This window comes from Nerophis lumbriciformis, linkage group LG16, assembly GCF_033978685.3.
Source record: "Nerophis lumbriciformis linkage group LG16, RoL_Nlum_v2.1, whole genome shotgun sequence".
NCBI classification, from domain to species: Eukaryota; Metazoa; Chordata; class Actinopteri; order Syngnathiformes; family Syngnathidae; genus Nerophis; species Nerophis lumbriciformis.
The window spans coordinates 31,143,145-31,167,006 of NC_084563.2; the positions used below are offsets into that span (position 1 = coordinate 31,143,145).

Genomic DNA, 23,862 nt, shown 5'->3' on the forward strand with positions numbered 1-23,862 from the left:
CAACCATTCCTCTTTGCCCATTGCTCTTTCAATATGACTTTCACATTTCATTCCGCACTTTGCAGTAAGTCATTTCCAAACACGCTGCTGACGTGTGAACTGTAATAATAATAATAATAATAATAATAACACAATCAGCGCCCCTGCAGCCTAAGCTGTTCAGTGCGTTTGTGTGCACAGTCGGCTAAAATTGACGACTAATTCCTCAATTTAATCGGCTGGGCACTGCGTTTTACTGCAAAAAAAAAAAAAGAAGACAAAGAGAGCCATTCAGCAAATGAGAGGGATATAAAGTGAGAGAAGGGGAGGGTGTTAAGAGTCCAGAGAGCTGGCCAATTTTCAGCCCAGTAATGGCTTTCCTCTCACACTGCCCTCTACTCTACACCTGAATAAATGCATGTCTGATCAAATCTACTTAAGATCCATTTCCACCCACTGCCCCCAAGCAGGTTAATATGAATATTTCAAAACATATTATTTCATGCACATTCTGCCACATATGTACATAATTATTTCTTTTTTTGGGCACTCTTCTGACAAATAAAAAATTATAGACAGGAGGAAAAAAAAATCATAAAAATTGTCAAAACTAAATATATGGAGTTGATAACATGCAACAAACAAATGGAATATTAAGATAATATATAATATACGTATCCTTTATTTTGATTGCAACTGCCAAAAATACTCTCCATCTCTATACCATTTAAAGAAAATAAATATTATAAAATAATATGGTGTGCGTCCAAAAAGGAGCTTGAAGAAGCAATAATGTAATAATGTAATTTTTAATCAACAGCATAATGCATGATGACCTTATATAACAATATTAGCTTATTTTATTTTGCTCAAAAAGTTTCATTATGTCTTCTTATTCATATACTTTTCAAATGTTCTTGTAATCAGACAACATATTCGATATATTAGATGGAAAGGTGGATAGATGGATAGGTAAAAATTCCATCAAATATACCGAAATTATTTTCTAATTACGAGAACATTTGAAAAGTATAGTTTATTTTATGTTATAGTATTTATTCTATTATAGTCAATTTAGTTTAAATTTCAAGATGCATATATAATTACATCCATAATAGAATAAAACAAAATCGTAAACACTCATAATTTCATCAAATGCAGTTTATGTGAATAAAATATACCATTAAATTAAAATGTTCCTCCTCTTTGTTGTCTCTGTCAAAAACATATATTTTTTTGTATTTCTTTTTTAAGTCACATGATGCTATTGCTTGGTTTTCTTCTATTCATAGTTTACAAAATATATTCAAATACAAATAAAACAAAATTACTTAAGATTCATTTCGACCCACTGCCCCCAAGCAGGTTAATATGCATATTTCAAAATGTATTATTTCATGCACATTCTGCCACATACGTACATGATTCTATGTTTTTTGGACACTCTTCTGACGAAAATAAATAAATGATTATAGACAAGATGATTACAAACATTTTTGAAAAGTGTTGTTTATTTTATGTTATTGTATTTATTCTATTATAGTAAATTTAGTATCAATTTCAGGATACATATATAATTGCATCCATAATAAAATATAATTGCATCCATAATAAAATAAAACAACATCATAAACACTCATCACTCATCATTTACATTATTGTAAATAATGTAAATAATTCAATGTATATACTCTGATGATGAACTTGTGTGATGACTGTATTATGCTGATAGTATATATTTGTACCATGAATTGATTAATGTGGACCCCGACTTAAACAAGTTGAAAAACTTACACGGAATATGTACTGTACTGTACAATCTACTAATACAAGTTTCAATCAATCAATTATGAATAAAATATACCATTAACTTGAGCTATGTCATGTTCCTCCTCTTTGTTGTCTCTATCAAAAACATATATATTTTTTGTATTTATTTTTTAAGTTACGTGATGTTATTGCTTCGTTTTATTTTATTCATAGTTTCCAAAATATATTTAAACACAAATAAAACAAATAACACAGATCACCTTCAGCCTCCAATAATAGTTGCTGCCTGCCGGTATACCTCCAGGCCATCGGGTGGCAGTATCACATACACCTCTGGCGTCATGTCAGTGACGTCATCCCAAGGCGCGAATTCCACTTGAAAATTCGAGTGTTTCCGTTTTCCCTGTACTATAAACCAAGAGAAACAATACGGCGTTGCGTTTAAAAGGTCGTGTTTTTGTTCTATAAGGTAAGACTGAGTTAAATCTAAGTAATTTACACATTCATTGTCGTGTCATGGTTCTCATTTCAATAACAATTAAACTCCTTAATGCCGAAGCTCAAGTAAAGAACCGAGGTGTGGTTTTTGTTGCCTAGCAACAATAGCCGTCAATGATCGTTGTCATGACATTAGAGATGGTCGACATAACGATGTTTGATTTAATCTGTTCTTCAGCAGAAGTTATGGATATCAGTGACTTTGACGCCGATAACTCGGTCAGCTGTCGGTTAGCTTCCACAATTCCTGATCTCTGCAAGACTGAAGACTGCTGCCTGGGCATCGACGAGGCTGGCAGGGGACCTGTGCTGGGTATGAGCTGTGTTACTATTATTATTATTATCATTGTCATTATTATTATTATTATTATTATTATTATTAACTGCATTACAATACATTAACAGTGTTGGCGCTAGGAATTTTCAAAATGGGGTCCCAGGGACCCCATCAAGTCATAAAAATGGGGTCCCACCATACTTGCCAACCTTGAGACCTCAGAATTAGGGAGATATAAAGCGGTAGAAAATGGATATGTAGCTGTAATTCACTGAAATTCAAGTATTTCTTATATATACATATATATTTATATAAAAGAAATACTTGAATTTCAGTGAATTACAGATATTTATATATATATATATATATATGTATATATATATATATATATATATATATATATATATATATAATAAAATGAATACTTGCATTTCAGTGAATTACAGCTCTCTCTATATATATAGAGCTGTAATTCACTGAAATGCAAATATTTATTTTATTTTATATATCTATATATATATATATATATATATATATATAAATGTATATATATATATATATATAAATATATATATATATAAATAAATAAAAGAAGGAGGATAGGGATGATGTTCGTTAAGAAATTATCGATGTCGATGCCATCACATTTTTGGGGTCCCATTTTTTTGTAGCCATTTTGAAAACAAATGACACATGTATGCATTATCCTGTTATATCTCACATTCTATATTGTGTTTTGGGAAAAGGTTGTCATAAATGTTACTTAATTCATTAAAAAAAAACATTTTTATGCGTATATAAATGTATTCAGTTATAAACATTAATTCACTTTCTTCTTTCCTTTTTTTTTTTTTTACCAAAGGCAACAATCATAAATTAATCTTTCAGCACATACACAATGTTGACATCTATAGTTATATTTTGATAAACAATCATAAATGAATCTTTCAGCACATTCATACCAAAGACTATAAAAATGGGAGCCATTACCTCCCTGCTTGGCACTCAGCATCAAGGGTTGGAATTGGGGGTTATATCACCAAAAATGATTCCCGGGCGTGGCCACCGCTGCTGCTCACTGCTCCCCTCTCCTCCCAGGGGGTGATCAAGGGTGATGGGTCAAATGCAGAGAATAATTTTGCCACACCTAGTGTGTGTGACAATCATTGCTACTTTAACTATACACAATGTTGACATCTATAGTTATATTTTGTTAAACAATCATAAATGAATCGTTCAGCACATACACAATGTTGACATCTATAGTTATATTTTGATAAACAATCATAAATGAATCTTTCAGTACATACACAATGTTGACATCTATAGTTATATTTTGTTAAACAATCATAAATGAATCTTTCAGCACATACACAATGTTGACATCTATAGTTATATTTTGATAAACAATCATAAATGAATCTTTCAGCACATACGCAATGTTGACATCTATAGTTATATTTTGATAAACAATCATAAATTAATCTTTCAGCACATACACAATGTTGACATCTATAGTTATATTTTAATAAACAATCATAAATGAATCTTTCAGCACATACGCAATGTTGACATCTATAGTTATATTTTGATAAACAATCATAAATTAATCTTTCAGCACATACACAATGTTGACATCTATAGTTATATTTTGATAAAGACGGGGAAAAACACACTACTCGTAAACGGCGCGTGCAACAACAACAACAACAAACATGGCAGTAAACGCGAAGTTAAATCATGAAGTGCAACTTTACCCGAGCAAAAACGATGCATATTTATCCGGGAGAGTCTTGATACCAATAACCTTGACCCAGAAACACACACAAAGAAGTTGTAGACTCCATGTTTTTCCAAGTTTCATCTGTATTGTCGTGTAGAATGATGTCTGGAGCACAGTAGTTCCATATGTCTGGGAACTTGACCGACGTATAATCCTTGATATCACTCCACAAATGTTTCTTTGATAAGGTATAAAGATCTATTCCATTGCATAGTTATTTTTTTTGGTCGGATTTGATTTTTGCAGGAAGATTTAAGCCTTTTTTGTACTCAGATAGTTTGCATGTTGCTTGCATCTTTGCTTGGTTGACCACCACTGATTTTCACTTCCGGGAAGAAGTCAGGTGACGGAATACAAGCAATAAACACAAGAAAACAGCAGGATCTGATAACATATTGTAACGACCCTCAGTGGTATTGTTATTGTGTTGTCATGTTTGCTCACTGTACTTTTGTCTGTCATGTTTGTGATCCAGGGCCAATGGTGTATGGAATCTGCTTCTGCCCCGTTTCCAAAAAGGAGGCGCTGAAGGACTTGAAAGTGGCAGGTAATCCATCAGACGGACATTTCTACTAGGAGTCTGACTGAACAGTGGTACTTCAATTTACCAGCACAATTAGTTTTAAGACCAAAGTTATAAATGAAAACACTCGTATCTCAAATTATAGGGTTAGAGTTATCATATTGTCCGGTCCACACACGTCTAGGACCACCGACATGTCATATTGTCTGGTCCATACATGTCTAGGACCACCAACAGGTCATATTGTCTGGTCCACACACATCTAAGACCACCAACAGGTCATATTGTCAGGTCCACACACGTCTAGGACCACAGACACGTCATATTGTCTGGTCCCCACACGTCTAGGACCATCGACATGTCATATTGTCCGTTCCACACACGTCTATGACCACCAACAGGTCATATTGTCTGGTCCACACACATCTAGGACCACCAACAGGTCATATTGTCCGTTCCACATACGTCTAGGACCACCGACAGGTCATATTGTCTGGTCCATACATGTCTAGGACCACCAACAGGTCATATTGTCTGGTCCACACACATCTAAGACCACCAACAGGTCATATTGTCAGGTCCACACACGTCTAGGACCACAGACACGTCATATTGTCTGGTCCCCACACATCTAGGACCATCGACATGTCATATTGTCCGTTCCACACACGTCTAGGACCACCAACAGGTCATATTGTCTGGTCCACACACATCTAGGACCACCAACAGGTCATATTGTCCATTCCACACACGTCTACGACCACCAACAGGTCATATTGTCTGGTCCACACATGTCTAGGACCACCAACAGGTCATATTGTCTGGTCCACACACATCTAGGACCACCAACAGGTCATATTGTCCGTTCCACACACATCTAGGACCACCAACAGGTCATATTGTCCGTTCCACACACGTCTACGACCACCAACAGGTCATATTGTCTGGTTCATACATGTCTAGGACCACCAACAGGTCATATTGTCTGGTCCACACACATCTAAGACCACCAACAGGTCATATTGTCAGGTCCACACACGTCTAGGACCACAGACACGTCATATCGTCTGGTCCCCACACGTCTAGGACCATCGACATGTCATATTGTCCGTTCCACACACGTCTAGGACCACCAACAGGTCATATTGTCTGGTCCACACACATCTAGGACCACCAACAGGTCATATTGTCCGTTCCACACACGTCTACGACCACCAACAGGTCATATTGTCTGGTCCACACATGTCTAGGACCACCAACAGGTCATATTGTCTGGTCCACACACATCTACGACCACCAACAGGTCATATTGTCAGGTCCACACACGTCTAGGACCACAGACACGTCATATTGTCTGGTCCCCACACGTCTAGGACCACCAACAGGTCATATTGTCTGGTCCACACATGTCTAGGACCACCGACACGTCATATTGTCTGGTCCACACGTGTCTAGAACCATTGACAGGTCTTATTGTTTGGTCCGCAAAAGTCTAGGACCACCAACAGGTCATATTGTGTGGTCCGCACAATCTAGCACCACCGACACGTCCTATTTTCTGGTCCGCACATGATTAGAACCACAGACACGTCATATTGTCCGGTCCACACACGTCTAGGACCACCGACACGTCATATTGTCTGGTCCCCACACGTCTAGGACCAGCGACACGTCATGTTGTCTGGTCCCCACACGTCTAGCACCACCGACACGTCATATTGTCTGGTCCACACACGTCAAGGACCACCGACAGGTCATATTGTCCGTTCCACACACATCTAGGACCACCAACAGATCACATTGTCAGGTCCATACACGTCTAGGACCACCAACAGGTCATATTGTTCGTTCCACACACGTCTAGGACCACCAACAGGTCATATTGTCCGTTCCACACACATCTAGGACCACCAAGAGGGTCATATTGTCAGGTCCATACACGTCTAGGACCACAAAAACGTCATATTGTCTGGTCGACACACGTCTAGGACCACCGACACGTCATATTGTCAGGTCCACACACGTCTAGAACCACCGACATGTCCTATTTTGTGGTCCGCACATGTTTAGAACCACAGACACGTCATATTGTCCAGTCCGCAAAAGTCTAGGACCATTGACAGTTCATATTGTCCGGTCTGCACGCGTATAGGACCACCAACAGGTCATATTATCTGGTCCGCACAATATAGCACCATCGACGTGTCATATATTCCGGTCCGCACATGTTTAGGGCCACAGACATGTCATATTGTCTGGTCTCCATGCGTTTAGGACCATCTCCACCTCATATCGTCCGGTCCGTACGCGTCTAGGACCACCGTTACGTCATATTGGCTGGTCTGCACAATTTAGCACCACCGACACGGCTTATTGTGCGATCCGCAAGAGCCCAGGACCACCGACCCGTCATATTGTGCGGTCCGCACGAGTCTAGGACCATTGACAGGTCTTATTGTTTGGTCTGCAAAAGTCTAGGACCACCAACAGGTCATATTGTCTGGTCCGCACAATCTAGCACCACCGACACGTGCTATTTTCTGGTCCGCACATGATTAGAACCACAGACACGTCATATTGTCCGTTCCACACACGTCTAGGACCACAGACACGTCATATTGTCTGGTCCCCACACGTCTAGGACCACCGACATGTCATATTGTCCGGTCCACACACGTCTACGACCACCAACAGGTCATATTGTCTGGTCCCCACACGTCTAGGACCACTGACATGTCATATTGTCCGGTCCACACACGTCTAGGACCACCGACACGTCATATTGTCTGGTCCCCACACGTCTAGCACCACCGACACGTCATATTGTCTGGTCCCCACACGTCAAGGACCACCGACAGGTCATATTGTCCGTTCCACACACATCTAGGACCACCAACAGGTCATATTGTCAGGTCCATACACGTCTAAGACCACAAAAACGTCATATTGTCTGGTCCCCACACGTCTAGGACCACCGACACGTCATATTGTCTGGTCCCCACGTGTCTAGGACCACCGACACGTCATATTGTCCAGTCCGCAAAAGTCTAGGACCACCAACAGGTCATATTGTCAGGTCCACACACGTCTAGGACCACCAACAGGTCATATTGTCTGGTCCACACACATCTAGGACCACCAACAGGTCATATTGTCCGTTCCACACACGTCTACGACCACCAACAGGTCATATTGTCTGGTCCACACATGTCTAGGACCACCAACAGGTCACATTGTCTGGTCCACACATGTCTAGGACCACCAACAGGTCATATTGTCTGGTCCACACACATCTACGACCACCAACAGGTCATATTGTCTGGTCCCCACACGTCTAGGACCACCAACAGGTCATATTGTCTGGTCCACACATGTCTAGGACCACCGACACGTCATATTGTCTGGTCCACACGTGTCTAGAACCATTGACAGGTCTTATTGTTTGGTCCGCAAAAGTCTAGGACCACCAACAGGTCATATTGTTTGGTCCGCACAATCTAGCACCACCGACACGTCCTATTTTCTGGTCCGCACATGTTTAGAACCACAGACACGTCATATTGTCTGTTCCACACACGTCTAGGACCACCGACACGTCATATTGTCTGGGCCCCACACGTAGAGGACCACCAACAGGTCATATTGTCCGTTCCACACACATCTAGGACCACCAACAGGTCATATTGTCAGGTCCATACACGTCTAGGACCACAAAAACGTCATATTGTCTGGTCGACACACGTCTAGGACCACCGACACGTCATATTGTCTGGTCCCCACGTGTCTAGGACCACCGACACGTCATATTGTCAGGTCCACACACGTCTAGGACCACCGACACGTCATATTATCTGGTCCCTACACGTAGAGGACCACCAACAGGTCATATTGTCCGTTCCACACACATCTAGGACCACCAACAGGTCATATTGTCAGGTCCATACACGTCTAAGACCGCAAAAACGTCATATTGTCTGGTCCCCACACGTCTAGGACCACCGACATGTCATATTGTCTGGTCCCCACGTGTCTAGGACCACCGACAGACACATCATATTGTCCAGTCTGCAAAAGTCTAAAACCATTGACAGTTCATATTGTCCGGTCGACACGCGTATAGGACCACCAACAGGTCATGTTATCTGGTCCGCACAATATAGCACCACCGACGTGTCATATATTCCGGTCCGCACATGTTTAGGGCCACAGACACGTCATATTGTCTGGTCTCCATGCGTTTAGGACCATCTCCACCTCATATCGTCCGGTGCGTATGCGTCTAGGACCAGCGTCACGTCATATTGTGCGGTCCGCACGAGTCTAGGACCATTGACAGGTCTTATTGTTTGGTCCACAAAAGTCTAGGACCACCAACAGGTCATATTGTCTAGTCCGCACAATCTAGGACCACCAACAGGTCATATTGTCTGGTCCGTACATGTTTAGGACCACAGACACGTCATATTGTCTGATTTCCATGCGTCTCGAACCACCGACACATCATATTGTCCACTGTTCTAATCAATAGTATATAGGCGCATACATGTACACTATATTCTATCCTTTATTTTTAACATATTTTGTGTGTTTTTTGGACAGATTCCAAAACTCTATCAGAGGCAGAACGAGAAAACCTATTCCAAAATCTGGATGAAGCCAAAGGTTTCATCGGCTGGGCCCTGCACATTCTGTCCCCCAACACCATCTCCACCAGTATGTTACAGAGGTATGTGTGACCGACGCTGTACAGCATGTGTATGTTCAGCAGACACGACCACAAGTCTCTTTTGACAGGACCAAGTGTAACCTGAACACCCTGTCACATGACGCAGCCATCGGTTTAGTTCAGTTTGCGTTGGACAGCGGCGTACAGCTCACAGAGGTACGTCAATGGTTTGTATTGAACTGGTTTACCGTTTGAATCCTGGAGGAGGGACGAGGTTAGTCACAGCATCGAGAAAAGGCCATAAAACAATGAGAATAATGTCACTTCTATTTGAAGGTGTTTGTGGACACGGTTGGCCCTGCTGAGAAGTATGAAGAGAAGCTCTCCAAGCAGTTCCCTGGCATCAGTGTGACAGTGAGGCCCAAAGCTGACTCCCTCTTCCCAATTGTCAGCTCAGCCAGTATCTGTGCAAAGGTAAGACCCCTACAGCAGTGTTTTTCAACCTTTTTTGAGCCAAGGCACATTTTTTTCTTAGAAAAAATGCGGAGGCACACCACCAGCAGAAATCATTAAAAAACGAAACTCAGTTGACAGTAAAAAGTCGTTTTCGCAATTGTTGGATATGACTTTAAAGCATAACCAAGCATGCATCAATATAGCTCTTTCTCAAAGTAGGTGTACTGTCACCACCTGTCACATCACCATACTTGCCAACCTTGAGACCTCCGATTTCGGGAGGTGGGGGTGGGCGTGGTCGGGGTGGAACGGGGGCGTGGCTAAAAGGGGAGGGGTATATTTACAGCTAGAATTCACCAAGTCAAGTATTTCATATATATATATATATATATATATATGTATGTGTGGGGGAAAAAAAATCACAAGACTATTTCATCTCTACAGGCCTGTTTCATGAGGGGGGTACCCTCAATCATCAGACACATACATATATTGCGCTCTACTACGGTATCGAGCACTATTTTTTGGATAACCTTATTAAGACATATATATATATATACCGGTAAGAAATACTTGACGTTCAGTGAATTCTAGATATATGTATACATATATATATATATATATATATATTTATTTTATCATATATATATTTTATTATATATATATATATATATATATATATATATATATATATATATATATATATAAAAATAAATACTTGAATTTCAGTGTTCATTTATTTACACATATACACACACATAACACTCATCTACTCATTGTTGAGTTAAGGGTTGAATTGTCTATCCTTGTTCTATTATCTGTCACTATTTTTCGAACCATGCTTAACACCCTCTCTGATGCATTGCTGTGTGGCAGGCACAAAAGTGCTTTCATCAAATGCACTAGATGGCAGTATTGTCCTGTTTAAGAGTGTCACAACGTTGCTGTTTACGGCAGACGAACTGCTTTACGGTATACAAAAAAGTGACCGCTGTTGTTGTGTGTTGTTACCGCGCTGGGAGGACGTTTATGAAACTGCCTAACAATAAACCCACATAAGAAACCAAGAACCCGCCCTCCATCATTCTACAGTTATAACGTCATTGGGCAGGTACGCTTTTTTATATTGTGGAGGACCTGAGTCCGCCTGAATTCCGGGAGATTTTCGGGAGAAAATTTGTCCCGGGAGGTTTTCGGGAGAGATGCTGAATTTCGGGAGTCTCCCGGAAAATCCGGGAGGGTTGGCAAGTATGCACATCACACCCTGACTTTTTTGGAGTTTTTTGCTGTTTTCCTGTATGTAGTGTTTTAGTTCTTGTCTTGCGCTCCTATTTTGGTGGCTTTTTCTCTTTATTTGATATTTTCCTGTAGCAGTTTCATGTCTTCCTTGACCGCTATTCCCCACACCTGCTTTGTTTTAGCAATCAAGAATATTTCAGTTGTTTTTATCCTTCTTTGTGGGGACATTGTCGATTGTCATGTCATGTTCGGATAGAGACACAACAAACTCCCTTGTTGTCTCTCATGGACACACACCTGTTGTTGTTGACTTTGGACTGCACGACATTAAGGCCGCAGAACAGAGACACGCGGCAGGCTTACACACACATGCATCCACAAAAATATACGCCACGCACACATACCCCACCCCCAAATCCAACGCCCTCGACGCAAATCCCATAGGGGTGATGGAAGGATGGGCAGCGCCTGAGAGCTGCAGCCTGCCACCATGGCCCCCCACTCCCTCCCCTCTGTTGCTAGATATCACGAGATGTACGTTGTAATATGTATATGTGCTTTGCTGTGGAGGTTTTTACCACTCCAGAGGGAGCCCAGTCTAGATTGTATTTTTTTACTCATCCTTCCCCAGAGTTTACCTTTTTCCCATCTTTTACAGGGCGCCTTGTGGTGACCCATCAGCGTTTCTGTTCTGTAACCCTGTACACTGTTTGTCTAATCTTGAACGGGTTTGTGCTGAAAACCAAGTTTCGTTGTACTTGTGCAATGACAATAAAGACCTATCCTATCCATAATTGATTTAAAAACAAACAAACAGGCAAACCGGAGTTTTGAGTTCTGTCCCAGAAGGCAGGGTTGGTAAAAAAATAAAATAAATCTGCGCCCTGGGGACGCGTGGACTTCCGTAAATGCTCGTCCTTTCTGATTTCAATGCGTAAAAAGACACAAAAAGTGCGTTAACAGCTACATTGGATTTGTCCGAGTCCTTTTAGTACATTTTTAGGCAGACAGTTTAATATTTGCATGTTTCTGATCAGGTGGCCAGGGATCATGCTGTGAAAAAATGGACCTTCCTTGAGGACCTGGCAGAGGTGGATAGTGACTATGGCTCAGGATACCCAAACGGTAAGAAATCAGCCTAACAGCAGGACGTCAGGTGTTTTGATCATCACAGCTGCAGTTTTTGAATAAGCCTCTTCATGCCACACGTTTGCGCCCGCAGACCCAAAGACCAAAGCGTGGCTGCTGAAGTACCTGGACCCGCTGTTTGGCTACCCCCAGTTTGTGCGCTTCAGCTGGAGCACAGCCAGAGCCTTAATTGACAGCAAGGGGGTGACCGTCCATTGGTAAGTGCTCCACAACGTGTTTGACTTTGACTCAGAGCATTATGCAGAGATTTAAAGGATATGATTTATTGACCAGCATTCCAATATAATTCACTGTGTCCGAGCCCTTGGTGATAAATATAGGCCATAAATGTGGACATGTTTGAATAATAATTGATTGAAAGCATAACAACTTTCTTGCTTTTTCCCATGTCCATAATGACAAAAAGAAAGGGAAAAAATGCTTTAAAATTAGCTCCGGTTTTGATTCAAACATTCAACTTGCTAATGTGTGAAAGCTGAAATAGCTTTGATTTCTTAATGACTGCGTGAAACGTTTGACCCGAATTGATGAATGATTGTTTTCGATTTTGATCTTCTCAGGATCATAAAGATATTCTAATCGGGAAAAAAAACCAAAACGCTTAATGGGCCGTGCGATGTGCATGCAGTTTCCTGTGCTTGTAACTGAAACGGATGAGGAGTGAATGAGTGAAAAAAAAACACGCGTACGAGAAGTTTTGGATCTCACCATGGTTGCTACTTTTTGTTTGACACGACGCTAGTATGCCTAATCAATAATCATTGAACTCAGCAAAAAAGTAAGGCGTAACCGCGGACGGAATCACAGAATTGGCCAATAAAATGAATTGGCCAGTGAAATGTTGTCATTGTGAGGAGAAGGAACATTTGTTTGTGTCATTCACTCCTGAAATAGCTACTTGAAACTAGACCGCTAAAGCGAGCAAGAACAATCCGTACAGCTACAACACATCTCATCTGCTTGTGTTGTTGTGAACGACATCATGGATGTAAGGTCAATGTATAAACAGGATAGCACTCGCAACTTGAGAGATTCTCTTTTATTTAAAGGGGAACATTATCACCAGACCTATGTAAGCGTCAATATATACCTTAATGTTGCAGAAAAAAGACCATATATTTTTTTAACCGATTTCCGAACTCTAAATGGGTGAATTTTGGCGAATTAAACGCCTTTCTATTATTCGCTCTCGGAGCGATGACGTCACAACGTGGCGTCACATCGGGAAGCAATCCGCCATTTTCTCAAACACCGAGTCAAATCAGCTCTGTTATTTTCCGTTTTTTCGACTGTTTTCCATACCTTGGAGACATCATGCCTCGTCGGTGTGTTGTCGGAGGGTGTAACAACACGAACAGGGACGGATTCAAGTTGCACCAGTGGCCCAAAGATGTGAAAGTGGCAAGAAATTGGACGTTTGTTCCGCACACTTTACCGACGAAAGCTATGCTACGACAGAGATGGCAAGAATGTGTGGATATCCTGCGACACTCAAAGCAGATGCATTTCCAACGATAAAGTCAAAGAAATCTGCCGCCAGACCCCCATTGAATCTGCCGGGGTGTGTGAGCAATTCAGGGACAAAGGACCTCGGTAGCACGGCAAGCAATGGCGGCAGTTCGTTCCCGCAGACGAGCGAGCTAAACCCCCTGGATGTCTTGGCTCACATCGACCCTACCTTCCCTGGCCTGCTGACATCAACTCCAAAACTGGACAGATCAGCTTTCAGGAAAAGAGCGCGGATGAGGGTATGTCTACAGAATATATTAATTGATGAAAATTGGGCTGTCTGCACTCTCAAAGTGCATGTTGTTGCCAAATGTATTTCATATGCTGTAAACCTAGTTCATAGTTGTTAGTTTCCTTTAATTCCAAACAAACACATACCAATCGTTGGTTAGAAGGCGATCGCCGAATTCGTCCTCGCTTTCTCCCGTGTCGCTGGCTGTCGTGTCGTTTTCGTCGGTTTCGCTTGCATACGGTTCAAACCGATATGGCTCAATAGCTTCAGTTTCTTCTTCAATTTCGTTTTCGCTATCTGCCTCCACACTACAACCATCCGTTTCAATACATGCGTAATCTGTTGAATCGCTTAAGCCGCTGAAATCAGAGTCTGAATCCGAGCTAATGTCGCTATAGCTTGCTGTTCTTTCCGCTATGTTTGTTTGTGTTGGCTTCACTATGTGACGTCACAGGAAAATGGACGGGTGTTTATTACGATGGTTAAAATCAGGCACTTTGAAGCTTTTTTTTAGGGATATCAGTGTTTCCCACAGGACAGGCATCTATTTGTGGTGGTGTGGTCGGCGGGGGGGGGGGGGGGGGGGGGTTTGGCGGCAGCGGCGATGACCAAGAAGAACGCGGAGTTGGAATATAATTACAACATTTTATGTACATATTTATATACAGATTTGAACAATTAGTGATTCACTGAAATATATTTATTAATTGTGGTTCTTACAAAAAATATATCTTATAAAATATAAAAGCTAAAATGTCTCTTAAAGCTCTGCCCCTTTAATTAGTGAATACTAAATAATTTAACTTTAGCCTACTACTACAACCATATTATTTACCAGCAACATGAAGTGAAACAGAGGCAGAGGTGTCCTGCCACAGTCAGTCAACCTCCTCCTCCTCCTCCTCCTGCTGAACAGGTCGCACCTGTGGTCCGGACTGTAGGCCTACCTCCTCTCCAAGTCCAGCCCTTTTCGGCCGTTGAAAATATTTTTCTATACTCATCTGTGTGAAGGAGTGAACATCCAACATTAGAATTTATTACTAACGAGCAGAAGCGCTCTATGTACAGTGCCGTCTAACCAGCAGCTCAACACATGCAGGGTTCAACGTTAAGGTTTTTTTCTACTTGCCCGACTTCTCAAATCTACTTGCCCCAATATTTTTACTTGTCCTGCCTAGGTTTTTTTTCTGGCTGTGTAGTGATCATGGCTTATATCTTACTAGAATCCTTCCCGTTGACTGTTTACAACACTACACAGTATTTATTATTATTATTATTATCTATAATTACATTTAAATTGCATTGCATACATGTAAAATTAAATGCTATTTCACATTATTTGACCAGTAGCAGTTACACCCATCTGAACAGGTCATCCACCTGTTTAAAGCCCAATCACAGTTGAAATCTTGAAATGAAGGGCCTTTAATAAAACATTAACCTGGACAACATTTTAACAGCTGGTTGGCTCAGATTTTATTCTTTTCATTGCATTCACATGCTGCAGTGGACAGTGGACAATTTAGCTTCAGTCCATGTGTGTTTATTGACAACAGGGTTATAACCTGGACACGTTAGCTCGTCGGTATGAAAACAGGTGACCGAGTCAAACAGCGGCGGTGTTAATGAAGCAGCGTCAGGCGAAACCGTCAGTGAAACACTCGGTGAAATCGCGGATTAACATTAAATATATGACGAGCCGCGAGCGATGCAGCTATAACCTATCTACCTAAAACACCTGTAAAAATGAAGCAATGCTACCACGCTAGCAAGCGTTAGCTAGCCGGCTATGAGCCACCAAGCTGCTAACTATCGCCAAAAGGCACCATTTAAGTTTTTTTCCCCATGACATCCTGGATCAAGGCTTTCAGCAGCTTTTGGACGTTTGAGGTAGAAACGTAGGAAGCGCCATCATTATGAAAAGTAGTCGGCGAGTATTTTGGTCCCGTCCGTCCGTCCCTCTTCTTCTTCTTCTTCTTCTGGCCCACCAGGTGAATTAAGTGCTATTGGCGGAGTTACAATGCATACCGCCACCTACTGCACCGGAGGTGTAACTACAAGCAACATTCACAGACAGTCCCATTGCTTTTATGAGCGGTCGAGCGAGTCAAAAGCCGAAAAATCCATTTGTGGCGGACATAATTATTTTGTGGCGGGCCGCCACAAATAAATGAATGTGTGGGAAACACTGGATATTGCGTGACGGGTAAAATTTTGAAAAAAACTTCGAAAAATATAATAAGCCACTGGGAACTGATTTTTAATGGTTTTAACCATTCTGAAATTGTGATAATGTTCCCCTTTAAAATGGCCTCAAGTCGTCTTCAAACTCAACAAGCTCAGAACAGCAGCACACTTCCCCCCTTCACAATAACAGCGCTGTGCACAACATCCGGTCTGACTGCGCTAACAAAATAAAGGTTTCAAACAGTACCTTACACAAGCATAATGTACTTAAAGGGGAACTGCACTTTTTGGGGGGAATTTTGCCTATCGTTCACAATCATTACGAAGGACATGACGACGGATGGATTTTTTTTAATGCTTTGTAAATATTAAATAAACATAAATTAAAATGTGCTTACAGTGGCAAATGGGAGCTCCACTATTCCGCCCCCAAAAATTTGATAAATAAAGATTAAAAAAGCGCCAATAAATATTAAATAAATTCATCATCACTGATTTCTTCTCACTGCAGACTTTATGAGACCCAACAAACATAATAAAACATCACTTACTGTACAGTGTGTGCTGTCCCTAGGATGCCGACTGTTAGGATGTTCATATATTCCCGTTTAGATGAAGAATGACTCTTAATCCTCGTGAAGAAACATGGGTTAGGGGGGAGAACAAGCGCTTTTTCGTGTCGTTCTCGCCAGTTCCAGGTCTTAAATGGCGGTCAAAGTGTCCTAACTTGTCAGATTACATCCTCAGCCATCTACTTTCCAGGTGAGAGGCATGATTTATGATCTAGAATAAATTTACAGGAAGCGAGGAAGCAGCAGACCACTTGATGATGTAAACATAGGTGTCAGGTTCAAACACTGATGACATCTATTAGACAAGACAAGAAGCATCAAACAGAAACAGGATTCAATTTAGCTCATGAGGAGAGCGCATGTGTGCCTGCACCCTCGTACAGCGTCACCCCACCGCTCTGAGGAGGGAACTCCACGCCACATTTATTTGGGCATTTCCTGATTACATGGCTGCAGCTGTTTCTAAGGGGATGGGGGTCATAAACAGCTGCCGCACTCGGTCATCAAGTTTAAAGAAAAGGTGCCTGGAGCGGTGTCAGGTTCTGCTCCCTCTCTGCTTTGTAGTTCTCGGGTCATGACAAGGTCTTCCTGTGGCTGTCCAATAGATCAAAGAAACCGACACCTCCACTTCGCATCCAATCGCACACAGTGGAGGTTTACAAGCGTTTTGCTTGATAAGAACAAAGACAGCTTTTGTCTTCTCGCAGGGTGACCTGAACTCGTGGGAACACAAAGTTGTGTGGTAACTTATATACAATATTTCTGACAATAGGGACTTAAGAAGTGATCATGGCGCCGCTATAAATAATCTGTCTGCGTTAGCGCTTATAATAACAATATCACTAATACTTGTTAATATTCAAGTCACCAAATGTAAATGAAGTATTCTTGGCGCTTTTTGAATGGTTAAATAAGATAAATAATGTAATAGATAACCATTCAAAAAGCGCCAATAAATATTAAATAAATTCGTCATCACTGATTTCTTCTCACTGCAGACTTTATGAGAGCTAACAAACATAATAAAACATCACTTACTGTACAATGTCTGCTGTTATTAGGATACCGACTGCTAGGATGATCATATATTCCCATTTAGAAGAAGAATGACTCATAATCCTCGTGAAGCAACGTGGCGAGAGTGCGGTTGGGAGAACAAGCGCTTTTTGTGTGGTTCTCGCCAGTTCCAGGTCTTAAATGGTGTCCCAACTTGTCGAATTACATCCTCAGCCATCTACTTTCCATGTGAGAGGCAGGATTTGTGATCTAGAATAAACTTAAAGGGAGCAAGGAAGCGAGGAAGCAGCAGACCACTCAATGATGTAAACATAGGGACTTCAAGAAGTGATCACGGCGTCGCTATAAATAGTTTTTCTCCGTTAGCACTTATAATAACAATATCACTAATACTTGTTAATATTCAAGTCACTAAATGTAAACGGAGTATTGTTGGCGCTTTTTAAATGGTTAAATCCGATAAATAATCTGACAAATAACCATTCAAAAAGCGCCAATAAATATTAAATAAATTCGTCATCACTGATTTGTTCTCACTGCAGACTTTGTGAGAGCTAAGAAACATAAGAAAACATCACTTACTGTACAATGTCTGCTGTCATTAGGATGCCAACTGCCAGGATGTTCATATATTCCCGTTTAGATGAAGAATGACTCATAATCCTTGTGAAGAAACGTGGCGAGGGGGCGGTAGGGGGAACACGCACTTTTTGTGTCATTCTCGCCAGATCCAGGTCTTAAATGGTGTCCCAACTTGTCGAATTACATCCTCAGCCATCTACTTTCCAGGTGAGAGGCAGGATTTATGATCTATTAAACATTTACAGGGAGCAAGGAAGCGAGGAAGCAGCAGACCACTCGATGATGTAAACAAAAGGACTTAAGAAGTGATCATGGCGTCGCTTTAAATACATTTTCTCCGTTAGCGCTTATAATAACAATATCACTAATACTTGTTAATATTCAAGTCACCAAATGTAAATGGAGTATTGTTGCCGCTTTTTGAATGGTTATTTATCAGATTTTATGGGCGGAATAGTGGAGCTCCTATTCGCTCCGCTGTAAGCAAACTTAGTCTATTTAATATTTAGAATGCTTTAATAAAAAAATCCATCCGTCGTCATGTCTTTCATAATGATTGTGAAAGATAGACAACATTCCAAAAAAACGTGCAGTTCCCCTTTAAAGCACTTATTGATACATTTACACAATTATTATGCTTGGACTTAAAATAATGGCCAAAATTGTCCAAAGATGTATTTCAATAAATAAATATGAAGTTTTTTTTTTTGCAAATATTTTATTACAAATCAATTTATGAAAAGCATACACTCTATGGTAGTAAAACAAATCTAAAAGGCAAGAAGGGAATGTAATTGTTTTATGCTATTTAAAGGCCTACTGAAACCCACTACTACCGACCACGCAGTCTGATAGTTTATACATCAATGATGAAATCTTAACATTGCAACACATGCCAATACGGCCGGGTTAGCTTACTAAAGTGCAATTTTAAATTGTTTCGCGAAATATCCTGCTGAAAACGTCTCGGTATGATGACGTCAGCGCGTGACGTCACGGATTGTCGAGGACATTTTGGGACAGCATGGTGGCCAGCTATTAAGTTGTCTGTTTTCATCGCAAAATTCCACAGTATTCTGGACATCTGTGTTGGTGAATCTTTTGCAATTTGTTCAATGAACAATGGAGACAGCAAAGAAGAAAGCTGTAGGTGGGAAGCGGTGTATTGCGGCCGACTGTATCAACAACACAAACACAGCCGGTGTTTCATTGTTTACATTCCCGAAAGATGACAGTCAAGCTTTACCATTGGCCTGTGGAGAACTGGGACAACAGAGACTCTTACCAGGAGGACTTTGAGTTGGATGCGCAGACACGGTACCGTGAGTACGCATGCAGCTGCGGCTTCCAAACATTTGATCGCTTGCCCGTACGTGCGTGCCGCTATGTGCATGTCACGTACGTAACTTTGGGGACTTTGGGGAAATATATGTGCTGTATGAACTTTGGAGAGGTGAACGGTACTTTGGGCTGTGGGATTGAGTGTGTTGTGCAGGTGTTTGAGTTGTATTGGCGGGTTATATGGACGGGAGGGGGGAGGTGTTTGTTATGCGGGATTAATTTGTGGCATATTAAATATAAGCCTGGTTGTGTTGTGGCTAATAGAGTATATATATGTCTGGTGTTTATTTACTGTTTTAGTCATTCCCAGCTGAATATCAGGTCCCACCCGCCTCTCACAGCATCTTCCCTATCTGAATCGCTCCCACTGCCCTCTAGTCCTTCACTCTCACTTTCCTCATCCACAAATCTTTCATCCTCGCTCAAATTACTGTATTTTCCGCACCATAAGGCGCCCTGGGTTATAAGCCGCGCCTTCAATGAACGGCATATTTCAAAACTTTGTCCACCTATAAGCCGCCCCGTGTTATAAGCCGCATCTAACTGCGCTAAAGGAATGTCAAAAAAACAGTCAGATAGGTCAGTCAAACTTTAATAATATATTAAAAACCAGCGTGATGTGGGCGCGCATGGAGTCGTATATCAACATGGACGGAGCTGCGTGAAAAAAGCCACCCGGCCTCTTCGCGTAAACTTACCTTAACCACTCGCTCATCTTTTCTTCATCCATCCATCCTTTCGAGTTAGCTTTTATGATGACGCCGGCTGGAAAGGTCTCTTTTGGCAACGTCTTCCTTTTGAATATCACCATGGGTGGAAGTTTCTGGCCATTAGCATGGCAAGCTAGAACCACAGTGAAGGATGACTTCTCATTCCCTGTGGTGCGAATATTCACCGTACGTGCTCCCGTTGTATCCACAGTGCGGTTCACAGGAATATCAAAAGTCAGTGGAACCTCGTCCATGTTGATAATGTTCTCTGGCCGGATCTTTTTTTCAGCTATCTTGTTTTTACAATATGCACGGAAAGTAGCCAGCTTTTCTTGAAAGTCTTTAGGCAGTTGCTGTGAAATAGTAGTCCGTGTGCGGATGGAGAGATTGCGTCTTGGAAACCTGTCGCTTAGTAGGAGCCATTTTGTGGTCTTTACAGATGTAATCACACAAAGGAAATGAAACGTAATATCCGCGCGCTTCTTCTTCTTCTACGCGGGCGGGTGGTTGCTTACAGTAGAAGAAGAAGCGCTTCCTGTTCTATGGAGGCGGGTGCTTACCTTGGCGGTTGCTTGCGTAGAAGAAGAAGCACTTCCTCTTCTACGGGGAAAAAAGATGGCGGCTGTTTACCGTAGTTGCGAGACCGAAACTTTATGAAAATGAATCTTAATATTAATCCATATATAAAGCGCACCGGGTTATAAGCCGCACTGTCAGCTTTTGAGTAAATTTGTGGTTTTTAGGTGCGGCTAATAGTGCGGAAAATACGGTAATGGGGAAATCGTCGCTTTATCGGTCCGAATCGCTCTCGCTGCTGGTGGCCTTGATTGTAAACAATGTGCAGATGTGAGGAGCTCCACAACCTGTGACGTCACGCTACTCGTCTGCTACTTCCGGTACAGGCAAGGCTTTTTTATCAGCGACCAAACGTTGCGAACTTTATCGTCGATGTTCTCTACTAAATCCTTTCAGCAAAAATATGGCAATATCGCGAAATGATCAAGTATGACACATAGAATGGACCTGCTATCCCGGTTAAATAAGAAAATCGCATTTCAGTAGGCCTTTAAATGTATTGTTGTTTGTATTATGTCTTTAGTTGTTGTTGTTTATTTGTTACTATTTATATCCACACTGCAAAAAGTCAGTGTTCAAAAACAAGAAAAAAAAAATACAAAAATTAGGGGTATTTTATTTGAACTAAGCAAAATTATCTGCCAATAGAACAAGAAAATGTGGCTTGTCAAGACTTTCCAAAACAAGCAAAATTAGCTAACCTCAATGAACCCAAAAATAGCTTAAAATAAGAATATTCTCACTAATAACAAGTGCACTTTTCTTGGTAGAAAAAAAAAAGAGACCTTTTTGCTCAATATGTTGAAAAATATTCTTAAATGAAGTAAATGCTAGTGCCATTATCTTGACATAATGATATGCGCTAAAAACTAATTTATTGTTCTTAATGGAAAGGCAACAAGGCAAGCGCTTGTTACTCTCGGGGTCTCCAGCCGCTCAGGCAAATCATGTGGTCAAAAGATGCATTTTTCCATGGATAACATGACATCATCGCGCCAAGTGCGTGCTCTTCCAGTCAATTAGTGCGCATATATACAGCCCAGCCCCCGGCCAAATTTTTTTTAATTGTAATTTTGAAGAATTTATCTGAATGTGCATAAACTATTTCTGTTCAAAATCGTTAGAAATGTCACATGTTAAATGTTTAAATATTAACTGTCAGTTTGCTGTACTGTGCCAAATGTACTACTATATGAGTACCTATTTTCTCTTGTGTCATTGAAAATAAAACCGCAAAGTCCATTTGGCTGTCATCTGTTTTAATATGAGACACATTTGTGTCAAAATCAAGATTTTTTTTCATGCTTGAAATAAGAAATTATTATTTAAAAAAGTAGTTTTATACTTGTGAGTGTTGATGACACAGCTTTGCAACAGTTGATATTCTAGTTTCAAGCATGTTTTACTCAATATAGGTCATCAAATCTCAGCAACAAGCTGTAATATCTTACTGAGATCATTTAGGAGCAAAACACTTAAAACAAGTAAAACACTCTTAACATAAAATCTGCTTAGTTAGAAGAAGTATCTTATTAGACAGAAAATAAGCAAATATCACCCTTATTTGAGATATTTCATCTTACTTAGATTTCACTTTTTGCAGTGCAGTTGTTACTCATGTTTTCAAAAGAGTGAATAATCGTGTTGTTAATCGCAGTTTTAATATCAATCAAAAAAAGCGGAGATTAGTATTTCTGCCACAATGGTCCAGCCCTAACCACACAATCCCCTGTTCAATCCCTCAGGGACGATGACGAGGACGGGGAGAAGACAGCGCAGCGGCAAGCCATGTTGTCCTACTTCAGTGCAGCAGGTGGCAGCAACAACCAGACCCAGACACACCGCTTCTTCACCGAGCGCAGGCTGAAGAGCATTGACACTCTCTGAGGACTTTGAAGGTCTTGCATGCCTTGTGTATTAAACACTGTGAGCAATAATGTCTTTGCACCAGCACTCAAAACATGTTGGAATGTCTTTATTTGTTTTACTTATATAAACATGTTTTAGAAAGTCTGTTTTGAACCCTTGCTTGAACTTGACTCTTGTTTTCTGAAGGGGAAAACCTTTTTTTTTTGTCCTGTCAAGCCACTCAGACGAATTAGATTGTTGATGTACAAACCCCGTTTCCATATGAGTTGGGAAATGTAAATATAAACGGAATACAATGATTTGCAAATCCTTTTCAAACCATATTCAATTGAATGCACAACAAAGACAAGATATTTGATGTTCAAACTCATGAACTTTATTTTTTTTTGCAAATAATAATTAACTTAGAATTTCATGGGTGCAACACGTGCCAAAGTAGTTGAGAAAGGGCATGTTCACCACTGTTACATGGCCTTTTCTTTTAACAACACTCAATAAACGATTGGGAACTGAGGAAACTAATTGTTGAAGCTTTGAAAGTGGAATTCTTTCCCATTCTTGTTTTATGTAGAGCTTCAGTCGTTCAACAGTCCGGGGTCTCCGCTGTCGTATTTTACGCTTCATAATGCGCCACACATTTTCGATGGGAGACAGGTCTGGACTGCAGGCGGGCCAGGAAAGTACCCGCACTCTTTTTTTACGAAGCCGCTTTGTTGTAACACGTGCTGAATGTGGCTTGGCAATGTCTTGCTGAAATAAGCAGGGGCGTCCATGAAAAAGACGGCGCTTAGATGGCAGCATATGTTGTTCCAAAACCTGTATGTGCCTTTCAGCATTAATGGTGCCTTCACAGATGTGTAAGTTACCCATGCCTTGGGCACTAATGCACCCCCATACCATCACACATGCTGCCTTTTACACTTTGCG

At 41.0% G+C, this 23,862-nt stretch overlaps 1 protein-coding gene across 2 annotated transcripts; it reads left to right on the plus strand.

The window, feature by feature from the left end:
* The first annotated feature begins 2,096 nt into the window (after positions 1 to 2,096).
* rnaseh2a (ribonuclease H2, subunit A) lies at positions 2,097 to 23,076 on the plus strand. Of its 2 annotated transcripts, none has more exons than XM_061977365.1 (9): positions 2,097 to 2,218; positions 2,429 to 2,560; positions 4,783 to 4,854; positions 9,430 to 9,556; positions 9,625 to 9,712; positions 9,833 to 9,970; positions 12,229 to 12,316; positions 12,414 to 12,537; positions 22,812 to 23,076. In XM_061977365.1, the coding sequence occupies exons 2-9, from the start codon at positions 2,434 to 2,436 to the stop codon at positions 22,951 to 22,953; spliced, it is 906 nt and encodes a 301-aa protein (XP_061833349.1). In that variant the 5' UTR covers positions 2,097 to 2,218; positions 2,429 to 2,433; the 3' UTR covers positions 22,954 to 23,076. The 2 variants fall into 2 exon arrangements, with proteins under 2 accessions (XP_061833349.1, XP_061833348.1); XM_061977364.1 differs by having other exon boundaries at positions 2,098 to 2,218; positions 2,426 to 2,560.
* Positions 23,077 to 23,862: the final 786 nt, after the last annotated feature.